The sequence below is a fragment of the Lampetra fluviatilis genome, chromosome 52, assembly GCF_964198595.1.
Source record: "Lampetra fluviatilis chromosome 52, kcLamFluv1.1, whole genome shotgun sequence".
In the NCBI taxonomy this organism is placed as follows: domain Eukaryota; kingdom Metazoa; phylum Chordata; class Hyperoartia; order Petromyzontiformes; family Petromyzontidae; genus Lampetra; species Lampetra fluviatilis.
The window spans coordinates 4,549,196-4,576,940 of NC_136326.1; the positions used below are offsets into that span (position 1 = coordinate 4,549,196).

A 27,745-nucleotide genomic window follows, 5' to 3' on the forward strand; every position below is an offset into this window, starting at 1 on the left:
GCCATTGACCGAGCAACCCAACGTTCCTACCAGCTCCCTCCGCAGGAATGTGTAATAATAGGTATGACATTTCAGACAATTGCCCATTTGCAGAACCAATGGCCTTTCATGCGCCTAGGTCCACATCTCGCTTCAAAGGTGTCTGCTGTCGAGAAGGACCATTGCCTAAATCGTAACCTATACGTGTATTCACTCTTAGAGGCAGTGTTATTGACGATTGGTGAGTTGCGTTTTGTATCCGTGTTCGCTTTACAGGAGCCAGGCTATTCCTAGCACATTGGCCCCACAGCACAAAGCAAACTTCTTACAATCGCACAAGAGCCTTGACGATACTGGTACACATCTGTGTAATCCTTTCAAGGGTTTCCACATTTACAGCAGGGATAGAATAAAACATATCGAGTGGCATACAACTATATAAAAAAAGGTTTCTCCATGCTGTATTGGTCCTGAGGGTTGTTGAACCGTACTTCACACTGGTCAATACGGATTGGTGATTGTACCCACGATTTCTTGAGAACTGCTTTTTGTGTTTAGTTTGTCCTTCCCCCGCACCTCCGATTAGCACGGGTGGCTACGTACGGTGCGAAAGAAGTTCAACATATGCACGTGATGGGTTCGATGACTGCTGTTCCACCACTCCACAAAGATCAAGATCAACATCAAGATGTCATCGTGGCCTAAGGTGTTGATGCTGCCACACCTCGTCAGCTGCTGCACAGTTGCCACAGCGTGTTGGCGAGATGTTAACTACCTCGCCTGGTATACAGGAGGTCGTGGATTCGACCCTAACGCCTGCTATATATTTGGAGTGTGTCGTTTAAGAGTATTTGACTGCTATAAATGTCCACGTGATAAACCACTTCGTTGAGCTATCATTCGTGATAACCAGGTCGCTTCTGAAAAAGAGCTATACAGCTCGGTGGCCCTTATATCTGCTAAAATAAAAAATATCTTCTTGGTTCTTTCGGTAAAGTCACGTAGAAGGGAAGTAATAAAATAATAAAAATAAAACATAAAATAATTCTCACGTTTCGGCCACAACGCAAGCAGCCGCCTTCAGGTGGAGAACAGGTCTGTCGACTCGTCAAAATTCATCTTTTCGATTTAAAGTTTTCGTGACTGCAGGGACGCTGTCTTCTCGACAGACCTGTTCTCCACCTGAGGACGGCTGCTTGCATTGTGGCCGAAACGTCGTGAGAATTATTTTATGTTTTATTTTTATTATTTTATTACTTTCCTTTAACGTGACTTTACCGAAAGAACCAAGATGAATCCCTGCAGTCACGAAAGCTTTAAATCGAAAAAAATAAAAATAGTTTCAGAGAAGAATTTCGCACAACTCCCCCTCTGCCCCCCCCCCTCTCTCTCTAAGGCCTCGACACAGAGACGTTGTCTTTCTGTGTGCCTATGGGGCCGTCCATAAATGACGTCACGCGATTTTGAACGATTTTTTGACCCCCTCGTCACACGGCGTCACAAAGTCAGACCCCCCCCCTCAAATATGACGTCACAAAGCTCTGCTCCCCCCCCCAAATAAAGCATGCTTAAAATCGCTTTAAACTATTGTCATTGTAGTGTGTATTTAATGTGCCGCTGCACTCTGATGATGTAGGAGAAAACATTTATTAAAAAGTCTATTTAATTAGGTAGAACGTGTTGTCTATATTTATTTAAAGTTGCGCATTTTGATGTGACGTCACATTTCTCAAACCCCCCCCCCCCCCTCGTCACACATCGTCACAAAAGTCTGACCCCCCCCCCCACTAGGTGCGTGCCGTCATTTATGGACGGCCCCTATGTGTGTCTCTCTGCTTGTGTGTCTGTGTGTCTCTGTGTGTCTCTCTGTGTGTGTGTCTCTGTGTGTCTCTGTGTGTCTATCTGCTTGTGTGTCTGTCTTTGTGTATCTGTGTGTCTCTCTCTGTGTCTCTGTGTGTGTCTCTGTGTGTCTCTCTCTGCTTGTGTGTCTCTCTGTGTGTCTCTCTCTCTGCTTGTGTGTCTCTCTGTGTCTCTGTGTGTCTCTCTGTGTGTGTGTGTCTGTGTGTGTCTCTCTCTGCTTGTGTGTCTCTGTGTGTCTCTCTGTGTGTGTGTCTGTGTGTGTCTCTCTCTGCTTGTGTGTCTCTCTGTGTCTCCGTGTCTATGTTTTGTCTCTCTCTCAAATTTAGCAATCTTTGGAAGAACGTAATCAACCAGGTAGTGTGTTGACTGTTCTAGATTTGAAGCTTTCGTGACTGCAAGGATTCATATTCTTATGTTTTTTCGGTAAAGTCACGTAGGTAAAACATTACAATTAATGAAAGTAAAATAAAATTATTATATTATTTTATTTTACTTTCATTAATGTTAATGGTTTAATGAAAGTAAAATAAAATAAAATTATTATATTATTTTATTTGACTTTCATTAATTTTAATGTTTTACCTACGTGACTTTACCGAAAAAACCTAAGAGTATGTGTTGACTGTTATGTTAGCCGACTCTCTGTGTTGTATTGCATTGGATTTCTAAGTTTACTAGGTTTGTTTTTTAATTAATTTGTACCTGATGATGGTTGCTTATGTTGCAATCGAAATGTCGTATTCTATTATTTAATTTCTTTCGACGTGACTTTACCGAAAGAACCAAAGAGTTGGTACCCATTGTTTTTTTCCCTCCAATAAACCCAATGACTGTAAGTTTCCCTTGTACAAGAGTACGGGGTCAAACGCGTGGATTGACAACCATTCGATTATGGAACAACACACGTTGCACGTTTTGTAATCGAATGTTTAAAAAAAAGCTTTCCCCTTTAAACTTCGCGCCAAAATTTATGCAACAGCATCGCGTCGATTCCGATTCCAGATCCGTGCGGGAACTTTTTGTTTCGATTCCACGACTCCACGGCGACAATTTTCGACGTTAATCTCCTCAAAACAACAACAACGACGACAACATCAACAACGACAACAACGACGACGACAACAACAACAACGCGCGTCGTTGTCAACAATTTGACTGTTACCCGATACAGGACACGGGCGTTTGCGATCTCCGGGGTAATTCATCGTTGGGGGCGTCCATAAATGACGTCACGCACCTAGTGGGGGAGGGGTTGATAAATGTGACGTCACATCAAAATGCGCAACTTTAAATAAACATAGACAACACGTTCTACTTAATTAAATATACTTTTTAATACATGTTTTCTCCTACAACATCAGAGTGCAGCGCCACATTAAATACGCACTACAATGACAATAGTTTAAAGGGGAGGGGGGCAGAGATTTGTGACGTCATATTTGAGGGGGGGGGGTCAAAAATCGTCCAAAATCGCGTGACGTCATTTATGGACGGCCCCTTGGGGGATTGGCGGTGGGATTGTGGGGAGCGGTGGCGCAGCGGTTAGCGCCGCGGTCCCCCGAGTTCGAGTCCCGCTCACGGTCCACACCCAGTGACGAACATCTGAGAATCGGTTCTGGGCCTCCCCTAGGTCGACTCAGCCTCAAACGACTACCTGGTGCGGTGTAGTAAACATCGCCACTTGGGGGGGGAGACAAAGGCGGTCGGGCGTGGTGCTGCCCCCCCCCCACCCCCGTACCGTGCCGACATTAAATCGGTGCTACTCGCTGACAGCACTTGCCCCTACAGTCTGTCACAGGCTACACGGGGGAGCTTTGTCTTTGTACGTGATTACGGGAATCGATTCCGCTGTTTCGTGTGGGGGGAGGGAATCGATTCTCTCATTCGGTAACAGAGGCGATGGCGTTGTCGTTGATGCCGCTGCTGCTGCTGCCGCTGCTTCTGTGGTTGTCCAGCAACGTTGGCCCTCTGGAATCTTCTTCTCTGTCACAGGTAAAGTCATCATCAGCAGCAGCATCATCAGCAGCAGCAGCATCATCAGCAGCAGCATCATCAGCAGCAGCATCATCATCAGCAGCAGCATCATCATCAGCAGCAGCAGCATCATCAGCAGCAGCATCATCATCAGCAGCAGCATCATCATCAGCAGCAGCATCATCAGCAGCAGCATCATCAGCAGCAGCATCATCATCAGCAGCAGCATCATCATCAGCAGCAGCATCATCAGCAGCAGCAGCATCATCAGCAGCAGCAGCATCATCATCAGCAGCAGCATCATCATCAGCAACAGTATCATCATCAGCAGCAGTAGCAACATCGTCGTGTACGGTGCGAAAGAAGTTCAAGTAATTAGAGCAGCAACAGCATCATCTTCATCAGCAGTAATGTCAGCAGTATCATCGGTAGCCTGATCATCAACAGCTAACAGCAGCTATAACAGCAATATCATTATCATCATTATCACAACCAAACAGTCTTGAGTATTAATTTGACCAATGACAGCATTCAAATAATAATGATCATCACGTGAGCGCGATCATAAACTGTGGAATAATCATGGGCAATATCACAGTCATCAGCATCGATTGAGTTATCTTGTGTTAGCCTTATTTAAATTGGCATCGTAGCCCCTGGCCCCATCGTCAGTAATCAATATCGTGATCAATATGATCATTGTGATCGATCACCCGTTGTCCGCGCCGTCGTCATCAGAATAAGTAGTTCACTACGTAATTTTGCAACATAATAGCAGCGATCGTTACGTTTGTGTTATTTTAAATCTGTAATTACGGAATGTTTTTTTAATGATATTGTCCGCCTCCTGTTGCCTGGAAATGATTGCGTTGGGGATATGGGTTGACCCCCGTGCATAGCAGGTGCTATAGGCTGCGAGGCATGCCCAGCCACCGCATGCCTAAACAGCTTTTGTTCGGCCGGATCGAGGGGGCTAAACGGGCGCGGCACGGGCTAGAGAAGAGATGGAGTGATGTGGTACAGGAGGACGTGGAGCTGAGTGGACTTGCCGATGACTGGTACCAGCGGTGTCAAGATCGGCCTCAGTGGAGGAGGCTCGTGAAGGACGCTACTGGGCACTTGGAGGCAGTCGCCCTCCAACAACAACGGAGGGCGGAGGAGCGACGCTCACAACAACGAGCGGAGCGCCGGGTGGCTAAAGCACAGCAAGTTGGCACAGTAGGGGGCACAGGTGGTGCATCAGCCAGTCATCTCGGTCATCTCGGTCAGTCGACCCGTGGCACCTGCTGGGTCTGCCCCGTGACCTCCTGCCAGCGGGCGTTCGACACTTCACGTGGCCTCAGGGTGCACATGGCCTGGCACAAGCGTCGTGGTGACGTCACCGCCACTTAGTGGCGAATGGCGGTTGTTGTTGTTGAGGCCACACGGTGGTCAGCAGAAATCTGTGCCTCCCCCACTCCCCATGTACCATGCTGCCAGCCTACACCCACCCGAACTGACCAGCGTGGTGAAGTATGGTCAAATACCACTCCCCCCCCCCCCAAGATTCCAGGCACCACCATGTGTGTGTATCAGTGTGGCAATAGTTTCAGAAACCAGTCGGACCTCGTGTTTGTTTTTCATAATCCCCAATGCCTGTCTGGAAATGTTAGGTCTCGGAAGCGAGAACGTATCGTTTGACAATTGTATAACCATACATACTCTTTGGTGCTTTCGGTAAAGTCACGTAGGTATAAAATAAAATCTATTAAAAAACACGACGTTTCGGGCGCAACACAAGCGTCCGTCGTCAGGTGGGACAACCGCAGCAAGAAACAATGTTGCTGAAGTGGGCAAACGCCGCTTGTTACAAAGGGCTGCTGTAACAAGATGTTATATAACCTCGTGATTTAAATTTTTTTATTTTATACCGACGTGATTTTACCGAAATAACCACAGAGTATGGATCCCTGCAGTCACGAAAACTTCAAATCTAAATTGTATAACCAGTTTAAACACGTGGCAGGCTTTCACCGACCAATATTAAACATGATAAAGTTTTTTTTGTGGTTAGTCGCGTAAGTATAAATGTGTCGTAACCCTCCACCACCCGACACTGCCAGGATGGTTTCTCACGTAAAGAACGCGCCAATTAGTTTACTAATTCAGCTTGGAGAAATTGTAAATGTTGTGGACAAATTGTAAATGTTGTGGATTTACTCTCCAACACACCGGTGGGTTGAAGTAGTAAGCTAATTGGCGCGTTGTTTACGTGACAAATCCCTTCCTGGCTCGGTCGGGTGGTGGAGGGTTACGACACATTTATACTTACGCGATCTAACCCAACAAAAACCTTTATTATGAACTGTTTAACCCCCAGCCAATTCGTAAAACGTTTACTCATTTAGCCTTGGGCAGTAAGTACAGTAAACTAACCATTGTTGACAATGCGTGGTACAATCGTCATCCCATTATCCGCTTATCTGCGAAGCAATCGTGGATAATAAGATGAATTTTTCTTCTTGGTTCTTTCGGTAAAGTCACGTAGAAGGGAAATAATAAAATAATAACAATAAAACAATAATTCTCACGACGTTTCGGCCACAACGCAAGCAGCCGTCCTCAGGTGAAGACCAGGTCTGTCGGGGAGACAGCGTCCCTGCAGTCACGAATAATGGGGGTGGGGAGGCGCATTCCTAAATACAGGCTGAGAAAAGGAACCCCACAGGTAATTGCGTATAACTGGAATAATAGGAGCGCAACCCTATAGCTCAGCGGATAATGGGTTTCTAGGATCGTGGCTGCGAGGAATTCTGTCTAAACTACAGGACGGTATTTTGCATTCGTGAAATGTGTTCCTATTGCTGCTCTTCAGGAACATGTGGATTTACTGCCGGCATTCAAGGAATTCATTTGGAAGCACAACAAGACGTACAAAGATGAAGGAGGTAAATTGAAGGCAAACGACACCGTAAAGGTTTAACGCGTAGGCTTTCGCGACCAATATCTCCATATACATAAAAGGCAAAGTTGTGATTATGTGTGTATTCAAAATGTTGTGCGTACTTCCCGATATGCAACAAACTTGAAATTTGCCATGTGGGTACTTTCCAAACTGTACACCAGGCAAAAAAAAACTTTTTTTGGGGGGGGGGGAGCTCAATAATGCATATATTTTTTGCACAGCAAGTGAGCTGTGACGTCAAATCTGTCATGTGACCCGCGCGTGTGGAAGCGTAACGCATTGTAGTGTAGTGGTTAGCGCGCTGCGCTACGAACCCGGCGACCCGAGTTCGATTCCCGCTCACGGCCACCACCGGTGACGATTATTTTAACCGGTCCTGGGCCTCCCCTAGGTCGACTCAGCCTCAAACTAGTAACTGGTGTGGTGAATCCAAGCCCCGGGCGAAGCCAGGTAGTAAGGCTAGTCATCCATAATAGAGGCTTTTTCGGGTGGTGGCGGGTTTAACGACAACATTTATATTTACCCGATCTAACCCAAACACCTCTACTATGAACACTGTAAAAGTTACTGTAATGTATTTTTGCACTTCATTTGTTAGTCGTTTAATGACTTGATGATGTTTTCTAATTGGGGCCCGTGAGTTGAAATGTAAATTTGGTTTTGCAATTAAGCATTGTCATTTTATCACGGAGGCGACCAATATCATCCATAATATAGGGTTTTTTGGGTTAGATCGCGTAAATATGAAGATAGATGTCATCACGGTTCAAGTGACAATTACTGTATCACTTGATACAGTAATTTTGCTGTGACGATTCGACCTGAAGACGGAAGCTTGTGTTGCCTCCGAAACGTCGTGATTTAATTTAGTTGTTTTTTCATTTTATTTTTTACCTACGTGACTTTACCGATAAAACCAAAGAGTAAGGACCCATACACTTTATCGCGACTTGAGATTGTAGTGGTTAATGTGTACACTTGTAATTCCAATCCCAGAACTTGTATATATAACGAGCACAAGTATAGTTCGCAGGTTAAATTTTTTATAAACCAGCATTAAAATGAGCAAGTAGTACGATGCAGTCGTTGTATACACAAAGAGAATTTGAATTATGTTTATAGCAGCGGGGGAGTGGTGGCGCAGTGATCAGCGCGCTGTGGCATGAACCCGGTGGACTGAGTAGGAGTTGGAATTTTTTAAAACACTCTTTAGGAAACACCAGCAGAACAGGCTTGTTTAAAGAGATTTAATTTGTATATTTTTTAAAAAAAAGTGCTTTTCTTTGCTTTTTTTCCAAAACAGCTGAGAAGATGCGGTACGAAGTCTTCCGGGAAAATTGGCATCGGATTCAAAAGCTGCAGGAAATGGAGCAGGGCTCTGCAGTGTACGGAATCACCAAATTCAGCGACCTTACAGGTGACGAAAGATACACGTTGCGATGTTGCACTGAGCACAATGTTGGGTATGCAGGCATCAATACATGGACCTTATGGCGGGACCCCGGGGTCCCATAAGCCCCCGGCTCTCGCATCAACATTATATTATGGTGAACGTTCCCCCGCGTGGATCTCTTTGTGCAGAGGAGGAGTTCCGCGCGCTCCACCTGAACCCGGTTCTATCGCGGCCCAGGGAAGTCGCTCTCCGTCAAGCCCAGATCCCCCCAGGTCCCATTCCGCCGGCGTTCGACTGGCGAGACCACGGCGCCGTCACGGAGGTCAAGAACCAGGTCAGCGATGTTCCCTCTCCCCGCTTCTGTCCCTGGCCCAGGAGTAGCCTCGGGGGTTTGTCCAAACGGCTCGCTCGGCGGAGGCAGCGGTGTAATTGTAATGCGTCTGCAGAATCGACGGGACGTGCGGGAGGGATGCTGCCGCGTGGCATTACGGTCAGCGCACTGCTTCAAGTTCAAGTTCATTTTGTGTGTGGTGGTGGGAAAGCGTGATGGGTGTTTTCCCACCTCTTCCAAGATGTCTGGCCAGCATCGAAGAGTAGGCAAACAATACCCTCTTCACAGAGCTCCCTCGAGTGAAAACATCTTCTGCCTGCAGTGGCACGAGCAAGTCACCGCAGGGCTGCACATTTACCTTTTTGGTGGGGTTGTCATGCATCCGAATGTACTGGTGTCTCGTGCCGCTGCTGGGACGATCGCACGATGGGCGAGTGGCAGAGGTCGCAAATGGGTTTTGATTCCTTACCCGTACCCGGCCTCACCAGGGTCGCAAATGGGTACCCGTACCCGGCCGGGTATGGGTACCCGTTCCCTACCCGTACCCGTACCCTACCCGAAATGAGTGACAAACGGTTACTCACCAGTGACTCACGGCCTACCCGTACCCGGCCGCACCAGGGTCGCAAACGTCTACCCGTATCCGTACCTGGCCGGGTACGGGTAGCCGGGTATCGGGTAGGGTACGGGTATCGGGTACCCGGTTGCGACCTCTGGCGCGTGGGGTGAGGGACGGTGGACAGGGAGGTCGAACTTACAGCAGCGTGCTGAGGGCACGTGCAGCGTCGTCGAGTCTGGGAAACCAAAATTAACTTGCGGTTTCCTCTTGTTCTGTGTTTTCTGTCACATGCCAAACTGACGGATATTGGCATACGTCCCAATGCGCCGCCACCCTTCGGAAGGAGAGTTTGGAGACCCAGGCCGTGCCGAGAAAGCACGGCTTATGCCGCGTGTTTTTCCCGACACGATCTCCGACGTTTCGCTCCGTGTGTTGGAAACTTCTTCAGGAACTAAATTCCTCCAGCAGCAGCCTGCACCCTAGCACGATCGATCATTATATATCCACACCTGCAATGAGCACGGTTGGCCACGTGCGGTGCGAACGAAGTTCAACAAAGATACAATCGAGGCAGAAAGTGAGCCGCTCAATTAATTTGCCAAAGAAGCTACCGGCGAGTGAAATATTAGATGTCGTGCCGAACAATGCTTGAACGGCACAACCTGAACAAACATCGGAGAGGTTCACGGCGCAACCGGGGAAAAACCTGCGCGTCCGGGCATCACCATTTCTTATTAAGCGTGAGTCTGAGTGAACAAGTCAAAATGTAATTACATTTGAGTCCCGTCAGCCTGTAGGCACGTTTGGAAGAGTGTATTCCAGTAGCATTTGCTCAAGCAGGAAAAGTGTGGACCAGTTTTCTGAGTTACATGCAGGATATGATGATCTGTTCTACAAATGCTGATGGTTTGCCTGTTGTAACAAGAGGCCTCTGTAAACATGAGCGTTTGCTTTACTGGGGAAACAGACGTACCTTTGTTAATTATTTTACTAGCTATACTACCCGACTTCGCCCGGGGCTTGGATTAACCACGCCCGGCTGCCGTTGTCTCCCCAGTGGCGATGTTCACACACCACACCAGTTAATTGTTTGAGGCTGAGGCGACCTAGGGGAGACCCAGGACCGGTTCAAATAATCGTCACCAGTGGTGGCCGTGAGCGGGAATCGAACTCGGGTCGCCGGGTTCGTAGCGCAGCGCGCTAACCACTACACTACAATGCGTTACGCTTCCACATGCGCGGGTCACGTGACAGATTTGACGTCACAGCTCACTTGCCGTGCAAAAAATATTTGCATTATTGAGCTCCCCCCCCCCCCAAAAAAAAACCCACAAAAGTGTATTTTTATAATTTTTGCATGGTGTACAGTCTGCACATTTCCAGTTTGTTGCATGTCAGGAAGTACGCTAAACATTTTGAACAGACACATATTCACAACTTTGCCTTTTATATATATGGAGATTACAGCATGTGGATTGTGGTCAGCGAGGTCATGAGAGTTCTTTTTTCACAACTATGTACCGCCGAGCGGTTACCTGCGGGAAGCTCATCTCAGTCTGTCAATCGACAGATCGACCCTTGCCGTCGCTCACATTCATTGAAAAAAAATTAACCATGCAACGTCCAGGCAGAAACGCGACTGCAGCTGTGAACCGGAAGGATCTACTTGGCGTGACAGGTATAATTATATTTTAAAAATGCTGAGTTGACGTTCCAGTAAACCCCGTAGCTTAGTCGTCTCGTCGCACGAGGGGGGTTAGGGGCGGTGACGAGGCCTAGCGGTAGTGCGTTCGCCGTTTGTTACAGATGTTCACGGTTCAAATTAAGCGGCCGCTCTCGTTAATATATTTCTCCACGGTGGCGACATGTTAACTACTTCGCCTGGCATGCAGGAGGTCGTGGGTTCGACCTCGACTCTTATCGTCTGTTGTATATTTGGAGTTTGCGTGTCTCTCTTCCCGTCGTCATGTGGACATGTTCTCCCGAGCCCTCAGAATTTTCCCTCCATGTTTAGAGACATACGTTTGGAATATTTGGCTGCTGTACATTTCCACACGATAAGCCACTTTGTTGAGCTAGCATCTGTGGGCAGGTTGCTTCTGAACAATAGCTATACTGTATATCTCAGTGAGCTTTACCTGGTGAAATAATATATTTTTTTAGTTTAGTGGCAATCCTGCGTGTGTATTAACCGTGATAATATTACGTGCCGTCTGCTTCACAGATGACGTTTAAGATCCCGTGACCTCATTCGCAAGAGTAGGCCCATTGTGTCCGGGCATCATGGTCCACATTTTCAAAATTTTGTAAATGACACTGAAAAAACTTAGTTGGAATATTCATAGCAATCGTCGCCCACGAGCGCGAAGACTTGGCATAACCCTCCTGACAAAGGGGTCGTGAGACTCGGTGAGGCTTACTTGGCTGGGTAAACAATCGAAACAAAAACTATATACATATCCCTCGCACGGATTAGCGAGACATTTGATATACTCAGCGGTGACCTAGGTTAACCTGCAGTGTGAAAATATCTGTCATTTTGAACCATCCGCTTTATAAACCAACACGCATATGTCACTGTAATCTTTTATTTTGCAGTTTATACTTTAACAGGGTTTGGTGACGGAGCAGTGGTGAGTGCAACTGCGCAATGAACCGGCTGACCTGAGTTTATTACCCAGCCATGGGTGACATCGGTGGCGAGTGATATTTGCAATGGTCCTGCGATTCCGACCCTCATTCACCATCGCGCACTGACCAGCGTGGCGAAGTATGGTTGAACAACTCGAATTACCGCTGAGTCACGAGGCTGAGCTACCTGTGTGGCATTGAAGTTTCTGTTTTCCGGTGTGCGTGGCATTTTCCAGGCACATCGGCGAATTATCTACATTCAGGAATTGCCCATTCCTGCGAAAGCAAGACCTGTCATAAAGCGAGTCGCTCTTTCACACTTGAGGGTTTTTTTTTGTTTCTTGGGGCATAACATGTAGGGAGGGAATGCGTACCGCAGAGAGCACGTCTGTCTTGGAGATGGAGCGATGAAATCGGTTCGCGTGCGAGGTGGTAGGTGGATTGTTACAGCCCTGGATCGCGAGGGGCGTGTGGCGGTGGTTTAGGAAGGCTTTCATCTGACAGTAGGTAAAGCGTGGCTGCCGATGAAGATGAAAACTGTTATAAATAATGTATCAAACAACTGCCTATTTTGTCAATCCACTGCTACACGAAGGCCTCCACACACGCCGTGGGGGTCGTGTTGACCATACTTCACCAAGCTGGTCAGTGGTGATTGGTGAGACTTGAGATCGGCTCGGGTGTCACTCGCCGTTGCCGTTGACCACATTCGGGAATCGAACTCGTGTTGCCGGGCGCCACCGTAGTGGAGCAATAAGTTATCATTTATTGTATTAATTATTGCATAGGTAAACATGTTTAAGAAAAAAAAGGCACTTTTTTTCAAATTTTCTTGCTGTGTTTTTTCACACCTGATGATGATTGCTTGTGTTGCAGTCGAAAAGTCGTGATAATTTTATTGTTTTATATGTTTTTTATTTTATTGTTTCCCTTCTACGTGACTTTACCAAAAGAACCAAGAACATGCTTATTCCAGTATTGTTCCAAATGTTTTTTTTCCCTTTTCCGATTTCACAAAAAAACCACCCTTGCTCAATCCTCCCACACAACTCGTGAGCGAAGTCACGGGGCACAGGACAGCACAACAACAGATGCTTAGGCAGACTGCGTGCCAAATCGCAAATCATATTTGTCGCTGTGTTTTGTTTTGCTATTTTTGGTTCATGAGTGCGCGATGCACATACCGCAACAATTGTTTTCAGCCCCTCGGCAGTGCACTGCTGGATGAAAGCCTCCTCATGCCATGTCGGGCAAGGGGCTTGTTTGACTATACTTCACCACGCTGGCCATTGTGGGTTGGTGAATGATGGGTGGAGGACCAGGACCAGTTCAGAGGTCACTCACCACTGATGTTAACCGTGGCCATGAATCGCCGCTGATGTTAGCCGTGGCAGGTGCTGGTCATAAATATTGTTCAGCCCCTTCCGCTGCTGGATGAAGACCTCCTCACGTCTCTCAGCCATGGGCGGGGGTTGTTTGACCATACCGCACCATGCTGGTCAGTGCAGGGGCTCCCAGAATGCATCACGACATCACCCGCCACCAGTGTTGGCTTGGCTGGGAAAATGAACGCAGAATGCCGGCGTCGTAGAGTAGCGCCCGAACAAAGTGCGGATGCACCTGAATTATCCACATGTCACCACAAAATGCCCACTGAATAGACGCAATGTTTCTTAGAAGATTAATTTATGTTATATAGAGGTGTACCGCGGGGTTTGCTAGGTGGATTATTAACATTGCAGGAAAGATGGCATTAGCTTGAGGAGGCCTTCCTCCAGCAGTGGATTGTAAATGGATGAAGATGGTGATCGTGAATTTGTTATTTATGAATCACGCGCGTCATCAAGCTACAACTTAAAAAGGTAGAGTCACGTTTGGTCAAAATGCCCATGACTGGCACAGGATGTGGAGGCCTTTATCCAGCAGTGGTTTGAAAAAGGGCTGTAACTTATTGTTTAGCTTTTCATGTATTCTTACGTTGAGTGAACAAATCTGGTTATTGTATATCACTAACCCGGAGGGTTCCCTTGCTGGACAATGGAGTAAGTAATTTTTTTCATTGTTTCTGCGATGCGGCGTGTTGAATCTGTGCGACGAAGGGAGAATGTGGCTCCTGCTGGGCTTTCTCTGTGACTGGAAACATCGAGGGGCAGTGGGCCATCAAGAAAGGAAGCCTGCTGTCACTCTCCGAGCAAGGTGAGTCGTCGCGCGCCTGAAGCCGCTCCGTACGTATCTACGTATGTATGTTGAACTTCTTTAGCCAACCTGTGCTAATCGGAGGTGTGCGAAATTGCACACAATTGCACGAACAATTTGCTCCCCGAAATCACATTGCGCAACTGAATCGGGCCGCAGCTGCTTTGTCCACATCTGAGTCGGTAGTTGTGCAAACTGAAGTCTGTCCATGCCCTCTACAGCAAAGCCCCGCCCCCATGTCGGTTATCACCCGGCCCCCACTACCACCGGTCATGACTCGCAACAACCAATCGCAGTTCTGGAGATACCGATAGCCATTTGTGCATACGCCAGAAAAAAACGTGGTCTTTTTACGCATTTTTTCCGCGTCGTGTTTGCGGCTCATAATTTTTTCCACTTCGCAGCTCACAATTGGCGTGCGCAAGACGAAATGTGTCGTTACGAGCCGCCGAGCAGATGGAGGCTTCAAAGCAGAGTCTGTCTCGACTGTGAGCAGGCGGTTGGGCAACCACTCGCAACTCGTTGCGATTTGGGTGCATGCATCCAAGCAATTGAAGACTGTCACAGTGTTTAAGCAATTTCTAGGTTTGTTGGTAAACTCGATAGGAGGGTTGGTTCACTGTGACAAGTGGTGTCTTGTGGCACTAACCGAGCGATGTGTAAATATCTGCGGTGTCGAGATGTTAACTCCCTCACCTGGTATGCAGGAGGTCGTGGGTTTGATTCCGACCCTGACGCCTGCTGTCTATTTGGACTTTGCGCGTTTTCCCCGTGATCACGTGGATTTTTCCTCCGGGTCCTCCGGTTTTTCCCTCCACATTTATAAACAAGCCTTTAGAGTATTTGTCTGCTATGAATTGCCACGTGATAAGCCACTTCGTTAAGCTATCATTTGCGACGAGGTTGCTTCTGAAAAAGAGCTACATAGCTCAGTTGAATTTACCTGGTGAAATAAAAAAATAAAATGTTACTTGAGAATAGCCATGATTTCTTATTGATTACAAACTTATCCCGATGTCACTTAGTTTTCCGTCGAACTATCACCCCTACAAAGATCGTGCAGTTCCCCAGCATTGACTGAAGCAAGCCCGACACTGCTGATGAGCACCGAATGTGAAACCAAGGTGTCAGTTTTTGTACCAGATAAAAGGGTAAAAACCTATTACTATATTTTGCTACTGGTAAAGGAGGTCTCGTAGTGTAAATGCTTACCCCGAGCTCTCAATACTCTGATAGTGCGCTGTTTTTGAGTTGTACGCCTTTTGGCGTCATCTGGTCCAACACCAATGGAGACTTGGCTCTAAGAAAAGCTGTCTCGGGTGTGGACCAATCAACTTCAAGGACAGTGCATATCACTATCATTATCAGAGTTGTTTCTTTTTGTTTGCATTTTGACTGCTTGTGTTGTGGTTATTGCAAACATGATCCCTTGTATAAAGGTGTCAGTTTTTGTACCAGATGAAAGGGTAAAAACCTATTACTACAGCCCGGAGGAGTTTGCTTGTACTAATCCAATACTGGCGGGGAAAAAAAATCACCGCTGGAATGCCGTGTGGCTGATGGGATGCACATTGATTCTGTTTACCGATTTTAACTTTTTGTTGTCCAGAGCTGGTGGACTGCGATAAGCTGGACTACGGGTGTGGTGGAGGACTGCAGATGAATGCTTACAAAACGATACAAGAGCTCGGTGGGTAATCTGAACGTCTATCTTCTTTAAATAAAACAAAAACAAGTGTAATTATATTTCAACGAACTGCCCTGCTACAGGTACAACCTCGTCGATTCACATTTATGCTTGGGAGAGACGGAGAGGGAGGGGAGCGATCATTAACGGACAGTCAAACTATAACTTTAGTTTTTTTAACGTGAGAAATCTAACGGTGGAAAGCTGCTACAAAGTTACGTAACGTATCCACTAGTATGTACAGGTCTCCGTGCTCCACAGAATTAATGTATCTAACGCAAGCTCGGTCCACGCAATCTCGCATTCCATGGAGCCCTGCTGCGCTGTTCATCACTGGTGGGTTTCATTCGGTGCAGCTAAAACGAGCAGCGCTGCACTTGTTTTTGCACGCGCTACTGCTGGCGAAAGAGCCTCCAGTAAGCGAGAGGTCCAAAGAACCCCCGACCGCTAAAAAACGAGGGCATTTGAAGTCCCCCTTCCACGCTGGCCAGACGGCCTGGGAAGAGGTGGGGAGTACCCACACGGTACCCCACGGCACGTGACCTGTCCATCGACCGACCGACCGTGGCGTGTGCCCGTTTATGCCACGCGAGACGGCGGGCGCCGTTGCCGCAGCGCCAACGTGTTTGGAACAAACCTCGTGTTTCCTGCCTTGGCGTCGTCCTAATTCTTCCTTTTAACAACAAACAAAAAAAATACCCTGAAGCAGAAGATTAGTGCCGGATGCAGCAGTCACACTTTGCAAATGCGATTTGTAACTTTGATCGTTGCCAGTGTGGTGTCGATAGTTCAATGTGAATGTGGCCATCGTATTGAGGGACTGCGGCTGTGTGGTGTTAACTTGGTGTGGCCTGGAACTGTTTTGCTCCCTATGCTGCCTCGCTCAAGATAGATAAATCGGACTTATTAAATGTTTCGATTTAAAGCTTTTGTGACTGCAGGGATTCATCTTCTTGGTTCTTTCGGTAAAGTCACGTGGAAGGGAAATAATAAAATAATAAAAATTAAACAGAATAAAATAATTCTCATGATGTTTCGGCCACAACGCAAGCAGCCGTCCTCAGGTGAAGAACAGAAGAACAGGTCTGTTGGGAAAACAGCGTCTGAATGACGCAGACGCTGTTTTCCCAACAAACCTGTTCTTCACCTGAGGACGGCTGCTTGCGTTGTGGCCGAAACGTCGTGAGAATTATTTTATTATGTTTTATTTTTATTATTTTATTATTTCCCTTCTACGTGACTTTACCAAAAGAACCAAGAAGATTATTAAATGTTATTATGTTTAATTTATTTTAGTGACTTCCTTACCATTTTCTATATTTTGCAGCCCCTATCGTTTTTTTATATTTGTTTGCTGTTGTAACTTGCTGACCCCCCCCCCGGCCCCATACTGGACATCTGTAAAAAGAAAAAAGAGCTTCGCAGCTCATCGGATTCCTCCTGCGGTCTAAACAAAGATTCCCATTTCTGAACTTGCACCGCCGTTTCAACGGCCGCCGCCGTAAGACCGAATCGATCGGTGACCGCTGGAGATCGCGAGTGCGGCGTGCGTCTCCAGTCCCGCGGCAGCACACGTCACACCCCCCCCACCTCCTTACTCCCACGCCTGCGTTGGTTGTGTTTCGCGAGCTTTGCCCGCGTCTTATTTTTCGAACCGCACGCTTTGTCGGGGGGTGGGGGACCACGCGTGCGTGGGCAGGGGGACTGATGACGGAGAACGACTACTCCTACAAGGGGGACATGGAGCAGTGCGGCTTCTCCCAGGCCAAAGTCCGGGCGTACATCAACGGATCCGTCTCCATTTCCTCCGACGAAGACGGTAAATCGGTCGTCAAACGGGCCATGTTGGTGGATCGCACAAGTCGTCGTCTGTTGCGAGGCTCCTAATCTGACGGACCGTGACGTGGCCAGGAGGCGGCAGTCTAGCAAGCATGCGCCGCGGCGGCGAGATGTTAACTCCCTCGCCTGGCATGCAGGAGGTCGTGGGTTCGATCCCAAACCCTGACGCCTTCTCTGTATTTGGAGTTTGCATGTTCTCCCCGTGATCCCATGGATTTGGAAACATGCGTTTTAGAGTATTCGGCTGCTGTAAATGTCCACGTGATAAGTCACTTTGTTGTATTCATGTCGACCTTCTTTTGCGCCGTACGTAGCCAGCCGTACTTATCGGAGGTGCGGGGGAAGGACAACAATCTAAACACAAAAATCGGTTCTAAAGAAATTCCTTTTCAATTTAAAGCTATCATTTGCGGCCAGCTCACTTCTGAAAAAGAGCTGTGGAGCTCAGTGGGCCTTTCCTGGGAAATTAACTTATAGTTTTTAATAGTTGAAACGCATTTGAAAGGGCACCACCTCCCTGTGTGGCATCGGGTTACCCAGAACCTGGCTGGCAAGTGGGTGGTAATTAGTCTCGCCAGTCGGGGGGCAACGATTGTTACATGTAATCCCAGTTGTGTCAAAGTCGTCTCGTGTCTGTGTCTACCCTCCCGTGAGGATACACTCGCTCACGGGAATGTCTGTCAGGTTAACCACGTAGGCTTTCGCGACCAATATCATCCATAACAGAGGTATTTTGTGTGTTCGTTCATTGCACAGAGATGGCAGCGTGGCTCGTAAAGCACGGACCGATTTCCATCGCGCTCAACGCCCTGGGCATGCAGGTACAGCAAAGATGTTAACTACCTCGCATGGTATACTGGAGATCGTGGGTTCGATCCCGACCCCTGACGCCCTGTATATTTAGAGTTTGCATGTTCTCTCCGTGGTCGTGTGGTTTTTTTCCTCCGGGTCCTCCGGTTTTTCCTTCCACATGCCGGAATCAACATCGCACGTTTAGAGTATTTTTGCTGCTATCCATCGACATGATAAGCCACTTCGTTGAGTTATCATTTGTGGCCAGGTCGCTTCTGTAAAAGATTTATATAGCTCGGTGGGCCTTACCCGGTCAAATAAAAACAGTTAGGTTTAGTGATTACAGCCCCCTGTCAATGCATGTGCCGTGTCGGTTATGGGGGTTGATTGGTCACACCTCCGCATGCCAGTCGGTGTGGGTTAGGGAAGAAGGCCGAGGTTAAACTGCGGTACGCTAATCACTGCCCTATCTCTCCAACCTATACTATGCTCTGTAAATTGCGTTGTAGAAAGATCTAAATCGGCATATACGACGCATCCTTCCCAAACATGTCCCTTCATTTGAAAAATGAAAGTACTTCTCTCACGATCCCGTTGGCCACACAGCCTCACGGGAGTAGATTATTTCCGCCGCATTGGTTTTATACGAGCAAACGCTGGACCGGTTTCGACGTTCATTGTCTCATCAGCAGTTAGGATTGCAGAACGTAGATTGTAGCACGAATGGGAACTTTTCAGCCAGTTATTTTAGCGCCCTCTGGTGATAGACAATTGCCGGTGTGATATACTGGTATGTTATTGCGATAAAGCTTAGGTTCAGATAAGACACCAGAGAACACCGTACCCTGTAGAGATGGAGCAATGCATCGATTGATTCAATATTGCTTCTTAAGTTCAATACAAATAAACTAAATCCCGTGTGCAAAAGAAATTGTTTTCGCGGTTCATATATTTATTGTATGGGTTGAGCGATGGTTAGCACACTGCGCTATGAACCCCCTGCCACCCACAGCCAACATTAATGGCAAGCGATATCTGAAACGACCTGCACATGACGGGCATGGTGAAGTATGATCAAACATCCGCCCCATGACCTACACAGCATTGGGTGGCCTTCATCCAGCAGTGGATTGACAAAGAGACTGTGCACGACGTTGTTTGTAATTGGTTCACGTCACCGCCTCATCCGCTCCAAGCGATATCATTCATTGCAGTGTTTGAAAAGTGATTGATTATTAAAGCAAATCATGAGAATGATCAAATCTCAACTTGTGACACGCCGTGCAGTGTTCGCTCATCGCCCTCGTAGAGAGAGGACGCCTCGGAGCCACGAGGTGGAATGTATGTATATATGTATTATGTGGTTCTTTCGGTAAAGTCGCGTAGATAGAAAGAATATATCAATAAAATAATATAAATAAAGTGAATAATAATATCACGACGTTTCGATCGCAACACAAGCGGTCGATCGAAACGTCGTGATATTTTTATTCACTTTATTTTTATTATTTTATAATAATGTTTCTATCTACGTGACTTTACCGAAAGAACCATAGAATATGAATTCCTGCAGTCACGAATGTTTTAAGTCAAAATATGTAAAAATGTTTAACTTCTTTTACACAGTACGTAGCCAACCGTGCTCAACGGAGGTGCCAGGGAAGGACAACAAACTAAACACAAAATGCAGTTCTAAAGAAATTAGTTTTCAATCAAGATTATTTGAAAGTGCATTAACTCCCAGTGGCTTCCTAATATCGGGAGGAAGAGCGTTCCAGACGGCCGCAGAAGCGCATCTGAAAGCGCCACGCGATGCGGCGGTACCCGTCGTTGTTCGATGGCAGCAGCCGAAAGCCGCTGCGAGCGGGAAGGCAGAAGCAGCCGGTCGGTGAGCCGGCACCACCAATTTTCCCCCCAAAGCTCTGCGGTCCTCTACATATGAAGATGTTTTCGGCCAATTGTTGAGTGCTCGCATTTAGGAGGAAACCGCAGCACCTGCATACAACCAAAATCAGAATATTTTATTTATCCTGGAGATATTTGATGCCCTATGAAGCTCTTTTTCACAGACGTCCAGTAGACATCTGTGAAAAACCTGCACGTGCAAGGGAGAAACACTCTATCTCGTACAGACGGAACAGGTGGAGTCCACATTTACTTTACCGCCATCTCCTGGCAAGCGAGGATATGGCACCTCGATGGCCACGGGAAGGGAGTTTCACAACGTTGTGTGTGATGCACCAACCCCTCGTCTCCACAGCGCTGGATTACGGGCGACGAAATAAAGACTCCTACTGATTCGCGACAGTCAGTTGAGTTGCAGGAGGGGGGGGGTTTCACGGTTCCACACATAACAGTTTTCAACAAAGACAGCACTGTGAGGTTGGGAGGAGGCCATCACCTTCCTCTCGTCTCGCTCGTGTTTTCAGCGCTCTGTTAATTTGACTGCGGTTTTTTTTTCCCCTCCTCCCGGCAGTTTTACAAGCATGGGATCGCTCACCCGTGGAAGATTCTGTGTTGGTCGTGGGAACTGAACCATGCTGTTCTGATAGTGGGCTACGGCACAGGTGCGTGCTGCTGTCTTCCCGCGCCTGTATCACTGCGATTGATATCGTTATTGTCATGAATTCATTGGCATTCGTCACCGTAGCCCCATTGGACCCATTCCGATGACGTGCGTGTACGTCATCGGTTTTTCTTGTAATCGGAAGAAAAACTAAAGTAAAATAACTTTTATCGGTACCGAGGTTCCCCCACAAGGCCATGCGGGAGGGCGTGTGGCACAGTTTGGCGCCAGCTATCGTGGAGTGCGGTCGTGTCGCTACAGTTCTCTGCTGTGAGTACAATGACTTGAAAAACCACGGCGCTATGCCTCTCTAAATAAAATGAATGCTTAACCGCTCGCGCGCTCCGAGGTTCAGCGGTGAAGGCGACCCACCCTCCACCTTGCAGACGTCTCGGAACGGGAAAGGGTTAATCGCCGCTATGCGCTGTGCACTCAGAAGGTTGCAAGTTCAGATCCCGGTCAGGGGTCGACCGAGAGCAATCCACTCGGGGTCGATTGATTAAGCAGCTTGTCGATAGAAACCATCAAGAAGCTGTCTTCACTATAGTAATTTTTGTCACTTGCACAAGGCCAAAGCACTGGCCCACGTGAATTTTTTTTTTTATCAAGAGAGGCGCGTTGAGTTGACACTACAGTGTTGTGCGTATGTAGTCTCGTCTCTGCTCCATCGTGTCCTTGTTCACTATCGCCACCTACCCTCTCTCTCTGTCTCCTATGGTCGTCCCCTTCTGAGCTCTCGCATGCTTTGTACGCGAGCAGGCTGCTTAGCCATCGCGTCACCTCGCTCGCTTCTTCTCGCTCGCTTCTTGAGTCACTTGGTGTAACTCGACGTGTTTAATGCTGCCCCGATTCGGAGTTGAATTTTTGGCAGTTCGGCCCTTGCAATGGTCTGGCCAAATTTGTGTTGACAAGACCCTCCACCACCTGAAACAAATTGTGACGTGTTAAAATATCCTTTGGTTGACGACCTGCCAATTCTAATTGTCGGTGCTCACCGCTAAGTTAGAAGAGCGATTTCTCGCCACTGAATTCATCAACTGGACGTGACGTTTCGTCTGAAACTACGCCAGACGTCGTCAGGAAGCCAGAATCCAGGAAGTCGGAGCGGCTACCAAAGCAAGCCATCTGTGAAAAGTGGATATTTGCTGACCCATGTGTTAAACCATTTTGCCACGAGTATGCCATTGTATGCTAGAGTGTTACATAACATCGCAAGCACATGCGCTATGTCACTGACAAATGTGTTGAGCTTTGTTGTTGTTGGCATTTACGCTTGCTCACCGCTGCCACCGCAATAGCATCACCAAATACTCCTTTGTATGGTACGAGTAAATGTGAATGTGAGTTGACCCTTGGCAATGCCCCTCTTCCGTACAAGTACCTCCGATTGGCGTGTTTGCCTACGTACGGTGCTAACGAAGCTCTACACGTGATCGGTCGCGTCCATTAAACCTGCAACGTGTTCACTCTCTGTGTCCGTGCTTTAGAGAAAGGCGTGCCGTTCTGGATCATCAAAAACAGCTGGGGAGTCGGGTGGGGCGAGGAGGTGAGTGGTAAACGGTGCCGTCGCCCAGAGCACCCGTGTCACCTCTCGCATGTGTGTGTAGCGACGCCCGACGCAGGAGTCTTCAATAATAATTGTAGGAATTCTTTATTTCTTCGAGCATGAGACACGGTCTTCAAATATTTCCTCTTCTCCTAGCGTCCCGAACTCTCTCGCTTCCCCTTTGTATATCCCTCAAGCCCCTTTCCCGAAGGTTCCTTAACTCTCCGCTTTCCATCCAGCCAATCATCTTCCACGGATTCCAACCATCCTCCCTGTCAATCATCCTCCGTTTCCCCGCTCTTTCCATTTGTACTTCTCCAATACCTTCAATTCCCTGCATCTATTCAATCCCCTTTCAGGCACGTTAAGTAGCAATCAGAGGGCTTGTTTTTACTTGCTGACTGTCCGTGTCGTGCACGCCGTGTCCACAACGTCGAGCGAGTAGTTTTTTCGGTTGTGATTGCATCGCTACATGTGTATGTGTACCGTACGTGGAACTTCTTTCGCGTACCGTACGTAGCCAACGGAGGTGCGGGGGAAGAACAACAAACTGAACACAAAAATCAGTTCTAAAGAAACGTGCAAACTCCAAATACCCTCGCGAGTATCTGACTGACAGAGAGAGAGAGCTGTAACGGTGCAGCGATTCATCCGTTGAATGTTCACCTTTTTTAGGCTCCCAATACGCGCAGCAAGTCGAGGGCGATGTTTTGATTTGCGCGCTGCTTGCCGCACGCAGTGGATTCATGTGACTCTAGACGCCGCTACGCAGCCACTACAAAAACAAAGATTATTAAATGGAACGGCGAACCTGATTTGTGACAATTTAATTTCCGGGCATGGAGGTTAAGGGATCAGTCGGATAATTTACAACAACAGTGCCCCTATAGGTAAATCACTTAGCGCAGCAAGAGCACACCTCTGCAAGATTACATTTAACGACTGCGCTAAGCATGTTAACGACGCGTTCAATCCCTTGCAATTGATTCTCGCACTCGCACTGCAAGTGCACGATCAAATTTAAACCTCATGGATTTTGTTGTTGTTGTGTGCAGTCATTGGTGACTGGGCTGAAACCCCTCCCATCGGCTCACTCCACGTGAGAATCTTCTGATCGCAGGCGGCTGAAACGTAGACATGAAGCCCCGGTTCTCGGCAGTAGCAGCTCGGCGCTCTGGCTGCGGAGCCACCGAGCCACGACCAATAGTAGTAATTATAATTTTAACTCGTGACGCACCGCACAGTCTCGCTCTCGAAGAGAGAGAGGGAACGACTCATGAGACGCAAGGTGCCACGGACAAGTGGAAATGCAGCCAGGCGGTGATCCGGTGCCAACAACTGCCCCAAGCTCTGCGATCCTCTATATATATATGTTGTTTTTTTTGCCAATTCGTGGTGTGGCTGTGTCGCTCTCGGCATGCGGTGCGGAAATGTTATTTTATTTCCCCCCAACGCGTGTGTCCGTGACGCCGTGGCTTGCAGGGCTATTACCGCGTCTTCCGCGGAGACGGGGTGTGCGGCCTCAACAAGGACTGCTCGTCTGCCGTGGTGGACCGGGAGTGAGCGAGCGTCGGGCACGCGAACGACGCCGTCGCTGGGCGCCGTCGCTGGGCTGGACTCGTTCTCGTACGGCGGTCCGGGGTGGGGAGGTGGGGGACGACCGAGGATCGCGTGCGTCGAAAGGAAAAGCCCCTTTTTGCTGATCCGGGTCGATCTCTCGGTGCCACTTGCTAGGTTTTTTGCTGTCTTGGCGTACGACCCTCCACGGGGGGTGGGGGGTATCTACCGCAAGATGTTCGTCACCATGTCTGACGTTTCGCACCCCCCCCCACCACCACCCCCCTCGCGTGCTGGGAGCTTCTTGAGGGACAGTTCAGTCGTTCCGGCAACAGAGTTGAAGAGCTTAGGAAGTGAGTTGTCACGTCAGACTGCATGCTTTAGAACCCGAAAGCACACAGGAGAGAGCGTCACTTTGCTTCTGTATGATCTGGATCTATTACCGTTTGTGATGTAGCACTTGATCAGAGTAATGCCTTTTGCCATCTATGTATGTGGTGACAAATGTGTTCTCAACTTGCTTTGCTCTTGATAGGTAGGTGTCATTCGCACAGACCCCCTATGCGTTGTTTTTCATCTGAATCTATTCCGATTCAGAGACGTCTGGCAAGTCGCATTGGTGGGTCCCGTTCATCGCCGAATCTCGGAACGTGCAAGCGGTTGGGCGTTAAATGAGCCACCTCCATAAATAGCAACCGACTCAAACTCCCGATGCAAGTTGGACGGGAATAATTCGGAGAGGGGAAACACAAATACGGGATTCGGAAATGTTCATGGCTCGAAATATGAATCCAATCTTTTCTTACTATTTTTACACGAGCATAATTCACTTCAACGCAACACGACGATGTGACAACAGAGGCATGTGGTAGGAAGCCCGCGGTCAGAATCCCCCCGCGGCTTTTTGGATGACGCAAGACGCTCAATTATTACATGAGCAAGCAACTTTAAATTTGGAAGCGCTTAAACAGCAGAGCGTCGGAGATGGGGTGTGTAGCCCACGCAAGTTAATTAGGGCCTCTGTGGGACTGACACCGCAATATGTTCTTCGCTGATAGTGGGTTCTTTATTTACGCTCGACGCACTGATTATTGTTATATGCCAAGTCTTGCTTGAAGTACTGTTCTGCGCCAGTTGGAAATTGGCTCCCTGGTCAGTACGTGCCATCCACTGGGCTATGCAAACACGCGATTTGTGCTGATCGTGCAGAAGTATTTTCATTTTGTAAAGTTCTGCCAAAAGGCAGTCGATCAATATTGGCTATAAATTGTGTTGCATTGTTCGAGATGACAGAATAAGAATTTCCTTGCGGCCTACAAGCGGGACAGGTGATTGTAAAGATAATCATGCAAGGTTTCAGCAAGCAGTACCGTAATTGCGCCGTCAAACACTAGGTATTCGCGATTGTGCTGCTGATTTTTGGATTGATCAAAATGTCCACTATTCAGGCTGTCACGGGACATGCCAAGGCATCATGGTCAGAGTAATGCCTTTTGCCATCTATGTATGTGGTGACAAATGTGTTCTCAATTTGCTTTGCACTTGTTAGGTAGGGGTCATTCATCTGAATCCTTTCCGATTCAGAGACGTCTGCAAGTTGCAGGGGTGGGTCCCGTTCATCGCTGAATCTCGGAACGTGCAAGCGGTTCGGCGTTAATTGTATTTAGACTGGCGTAGCGGCATTGATTTTAAAGACGTTTTACTCACCGCAGAGAACCGTAGCGACACGACCGCCACTCTACGATAGCTGGCGCCAAACTGTCCCACAGGCCCTCCCGCATGGCCTTGTGGAGAGCCTCTGTACCGATAAAGTTATTTCATTTTAGTTTTCCTTTTTTATTCCATTTCGGTCATGTACACGTACGTCATGGGAACGAAATCGAAAGAAAAACTGATGACGCACGAGGATTGGGAAAGGGTTTTTTTTACTCGGTTTTACTGATGTGCGTTTTGCACTGATCGGTTGGAGTGGGGGGGGGTTACACGATCGGCCACTATACAAAGTGCGAGCGTGTTTTACCGAAAGAGCACTTTTGAGCGGTGACAATGATTACCATATCGCGCTGCGAACCTGCCGATCAGAGTTCCATTGCCAGCCGCGGCCAAAATCGGTGGCGAGTGATATTTGGAATCAGTCCTACCCACCACCCCCAACCATTCACCAACCTGCACTGACCAGCGTGGTTAGAAACGCGCGTCCATTCTGGTGTGCGGATGCCTTCATTCACTCACTGGTGGATTGAAGTGGCTGGAATGGATTGCATTCTTTATTATTGCTAAGATGTTTAATCGCTTTCCAAAGTGACCGAATTTATACCCAACGCAGCCAAGAGGGGGCAGCACTGTCAAAAGTGTCCTGGCCAGGCAACTTGCCGAACCACGGCACGTTTGCTTTGGAATCTCACACACGTGTAGCAGCTACTACACGTGTTGCAGCTACTACACGTGTTGCAGCTACTACACGTGTTGCAGCTACTTTTGCTACTAGGATAATCCGGCACTGTACAGAGGCGTAGTCGCGCCGCTGTTTTCAATTGGAATAAAAACTGACGACGTACACGTCACGTGAACGGGAAAGGGTTTAATTGGCCAGAACTTGACCGATACATAGGCAACGTGTACAAAAACATCTTGGTAAACGCGACGATCTCGCCCTGAGGATCGTGTCGGGGTACTACCACGGGGCCCAAAAGGAAATCGGGGTCATTGTATATACTCCACACTGCAGGTCCGTTTATGGTAAAATATTTCCACATTTTACTTTCATTGAAATGAAAATCACACAGCACAGCTAGCTTCACGCTTTTTCATTGGTGACATGGAATTGTGGGGTGACTGTAGACTTTGTTTTTTTTTAACTATATCGGTTATGTTGATTGCTTATATTGAGGCGAATTTAATAGTACTGCTGTTAAGTCATTGTGTAATTGTAGTAGTAATAGGTTTTTACCCTTTTATCTGGTACAAAAACTGACACCTTTATGCAAGGGATCATGTTTGCAATAACCACAACAACAAGCAGTCAAAATGCAAACAAAAAGAAACAACTCTGATAATGATGATGATATGCACTGCCCTTGAAGTTGATTGGTCCACACCCGAGACAGCTTTTCTTAGAGCCTAGTCTCCATTGGTGTTTGACCAGATGACGCCAGTGTCATCGTGTAATAGTTTAGATTCATGTGACGCTGTTTAACTAGGGGCCTGAACACTGAGAATATTACGATGCTCTTTGGTTCTTTCGGTAAAGTCACGTAGGTGAATTTTTTTTAATTTAATCACGACGTTACGATTGCAACACAAGCAATCATCATTTTTTTTACTGAAGTACAGTACTTCAGTAAACAAAAAATCTTGCTGTGGTTGTCACACCTGATAATGATTGCTTGTGTTGCAATCGAAACGTCGTGATTCAATTTATTTATTTTAATTTTTTATTTTATCAATTTTTTCACCTACGTGACTTTACCGAAAGAACCAAAGAGTATGGATCCTTGCAGTCACGAAAACTTCAAATCTAGAATATTACGATGCGTTTACAGGGTTTGCCACTCAAGAGTAGCGTTCTTCAAGACAGTTTTGAACAGCGCTGCGTTTGAGTTCGCATGGGTACGTCAATTACCAAGGGCAGTGCGTTTGCAGTGGTTTTTTTAAGATACGATGTTTTACGGAAAAAATACTGGTTTTTGCAAGTGATTTTTTTGCGCTCATGTAATACGTTAATACATTAACGATGATGGTTTAATTTATGTTGGCGACTAATCGGTAGCAATTATTATAACAATGCAAGCCTGTTATGACAAGTTGATTAAATGAGTTGTTATTTACTGCACTCGCATGATCTGTGAGAACATTTCTAAAACATTAAAATCTCAAACTATGCTTCCATTA

At 47.4% G+C, this 27,745-nt stretch overlaps 1 protein-coding gene across 1 annotated transcript; it reads left to right on the plus strand.

Annotated features, from left to right (window-relative positions):
• Positions 1-3,681: 3,681 nt before the first annotated feature.
• On the plus strand, positions 3,682-27,745 carry CTSF (cathepsin F). The gene is made up of 11 exons (XM_078878945.1): positions 3,682-3,831; positions 6,668-6,740; positions 8,061-8,174; positions 8,339-8,484; positions 13,771-13,867; positions 15,477-15,557; positions 17,254-17,373; positions 18,150-18,214; positions 20,662-20,752; positions 22,239-22,297; positions 23,780-27,745. The coding sequence occupies exons 1-11, from the start codon at positions 3,739-3,741 to the stop codon at positions 23,858-23,860; spliced, it is 1,020 nt and encodes a 339-aa protein (XP_078735071.1). The 5' UTR covers positions 3,682-3,738; the 3' UTR covers positions 23,861-27,745.

Bases quoted from the DNA above. Each gene is read 5' to 3' on its own strand.
- CTSF (XM_078878945.1), top strand. From the start codon at position 3,739: ATGGCGTTGTCGTTGATGCCGCTGCTGCTGCTGCCGCTGCTTCTGTGG. The intron at 8,485-13,770 runs GTCAGCGATGTT...TGTGCGACGAAG, and splicing joins TCACGGAGGTCAAGAACCAG to GGAGAATGTGGCTCCTGCTG. The intron at 20,753-22,238 runs GTGCGTGCTGCT...TCCGTGCTTTAG, and splicing joins GATAGTGGGCTACGGCACAG to AGAAAGGCGTGCCGTTCTGG.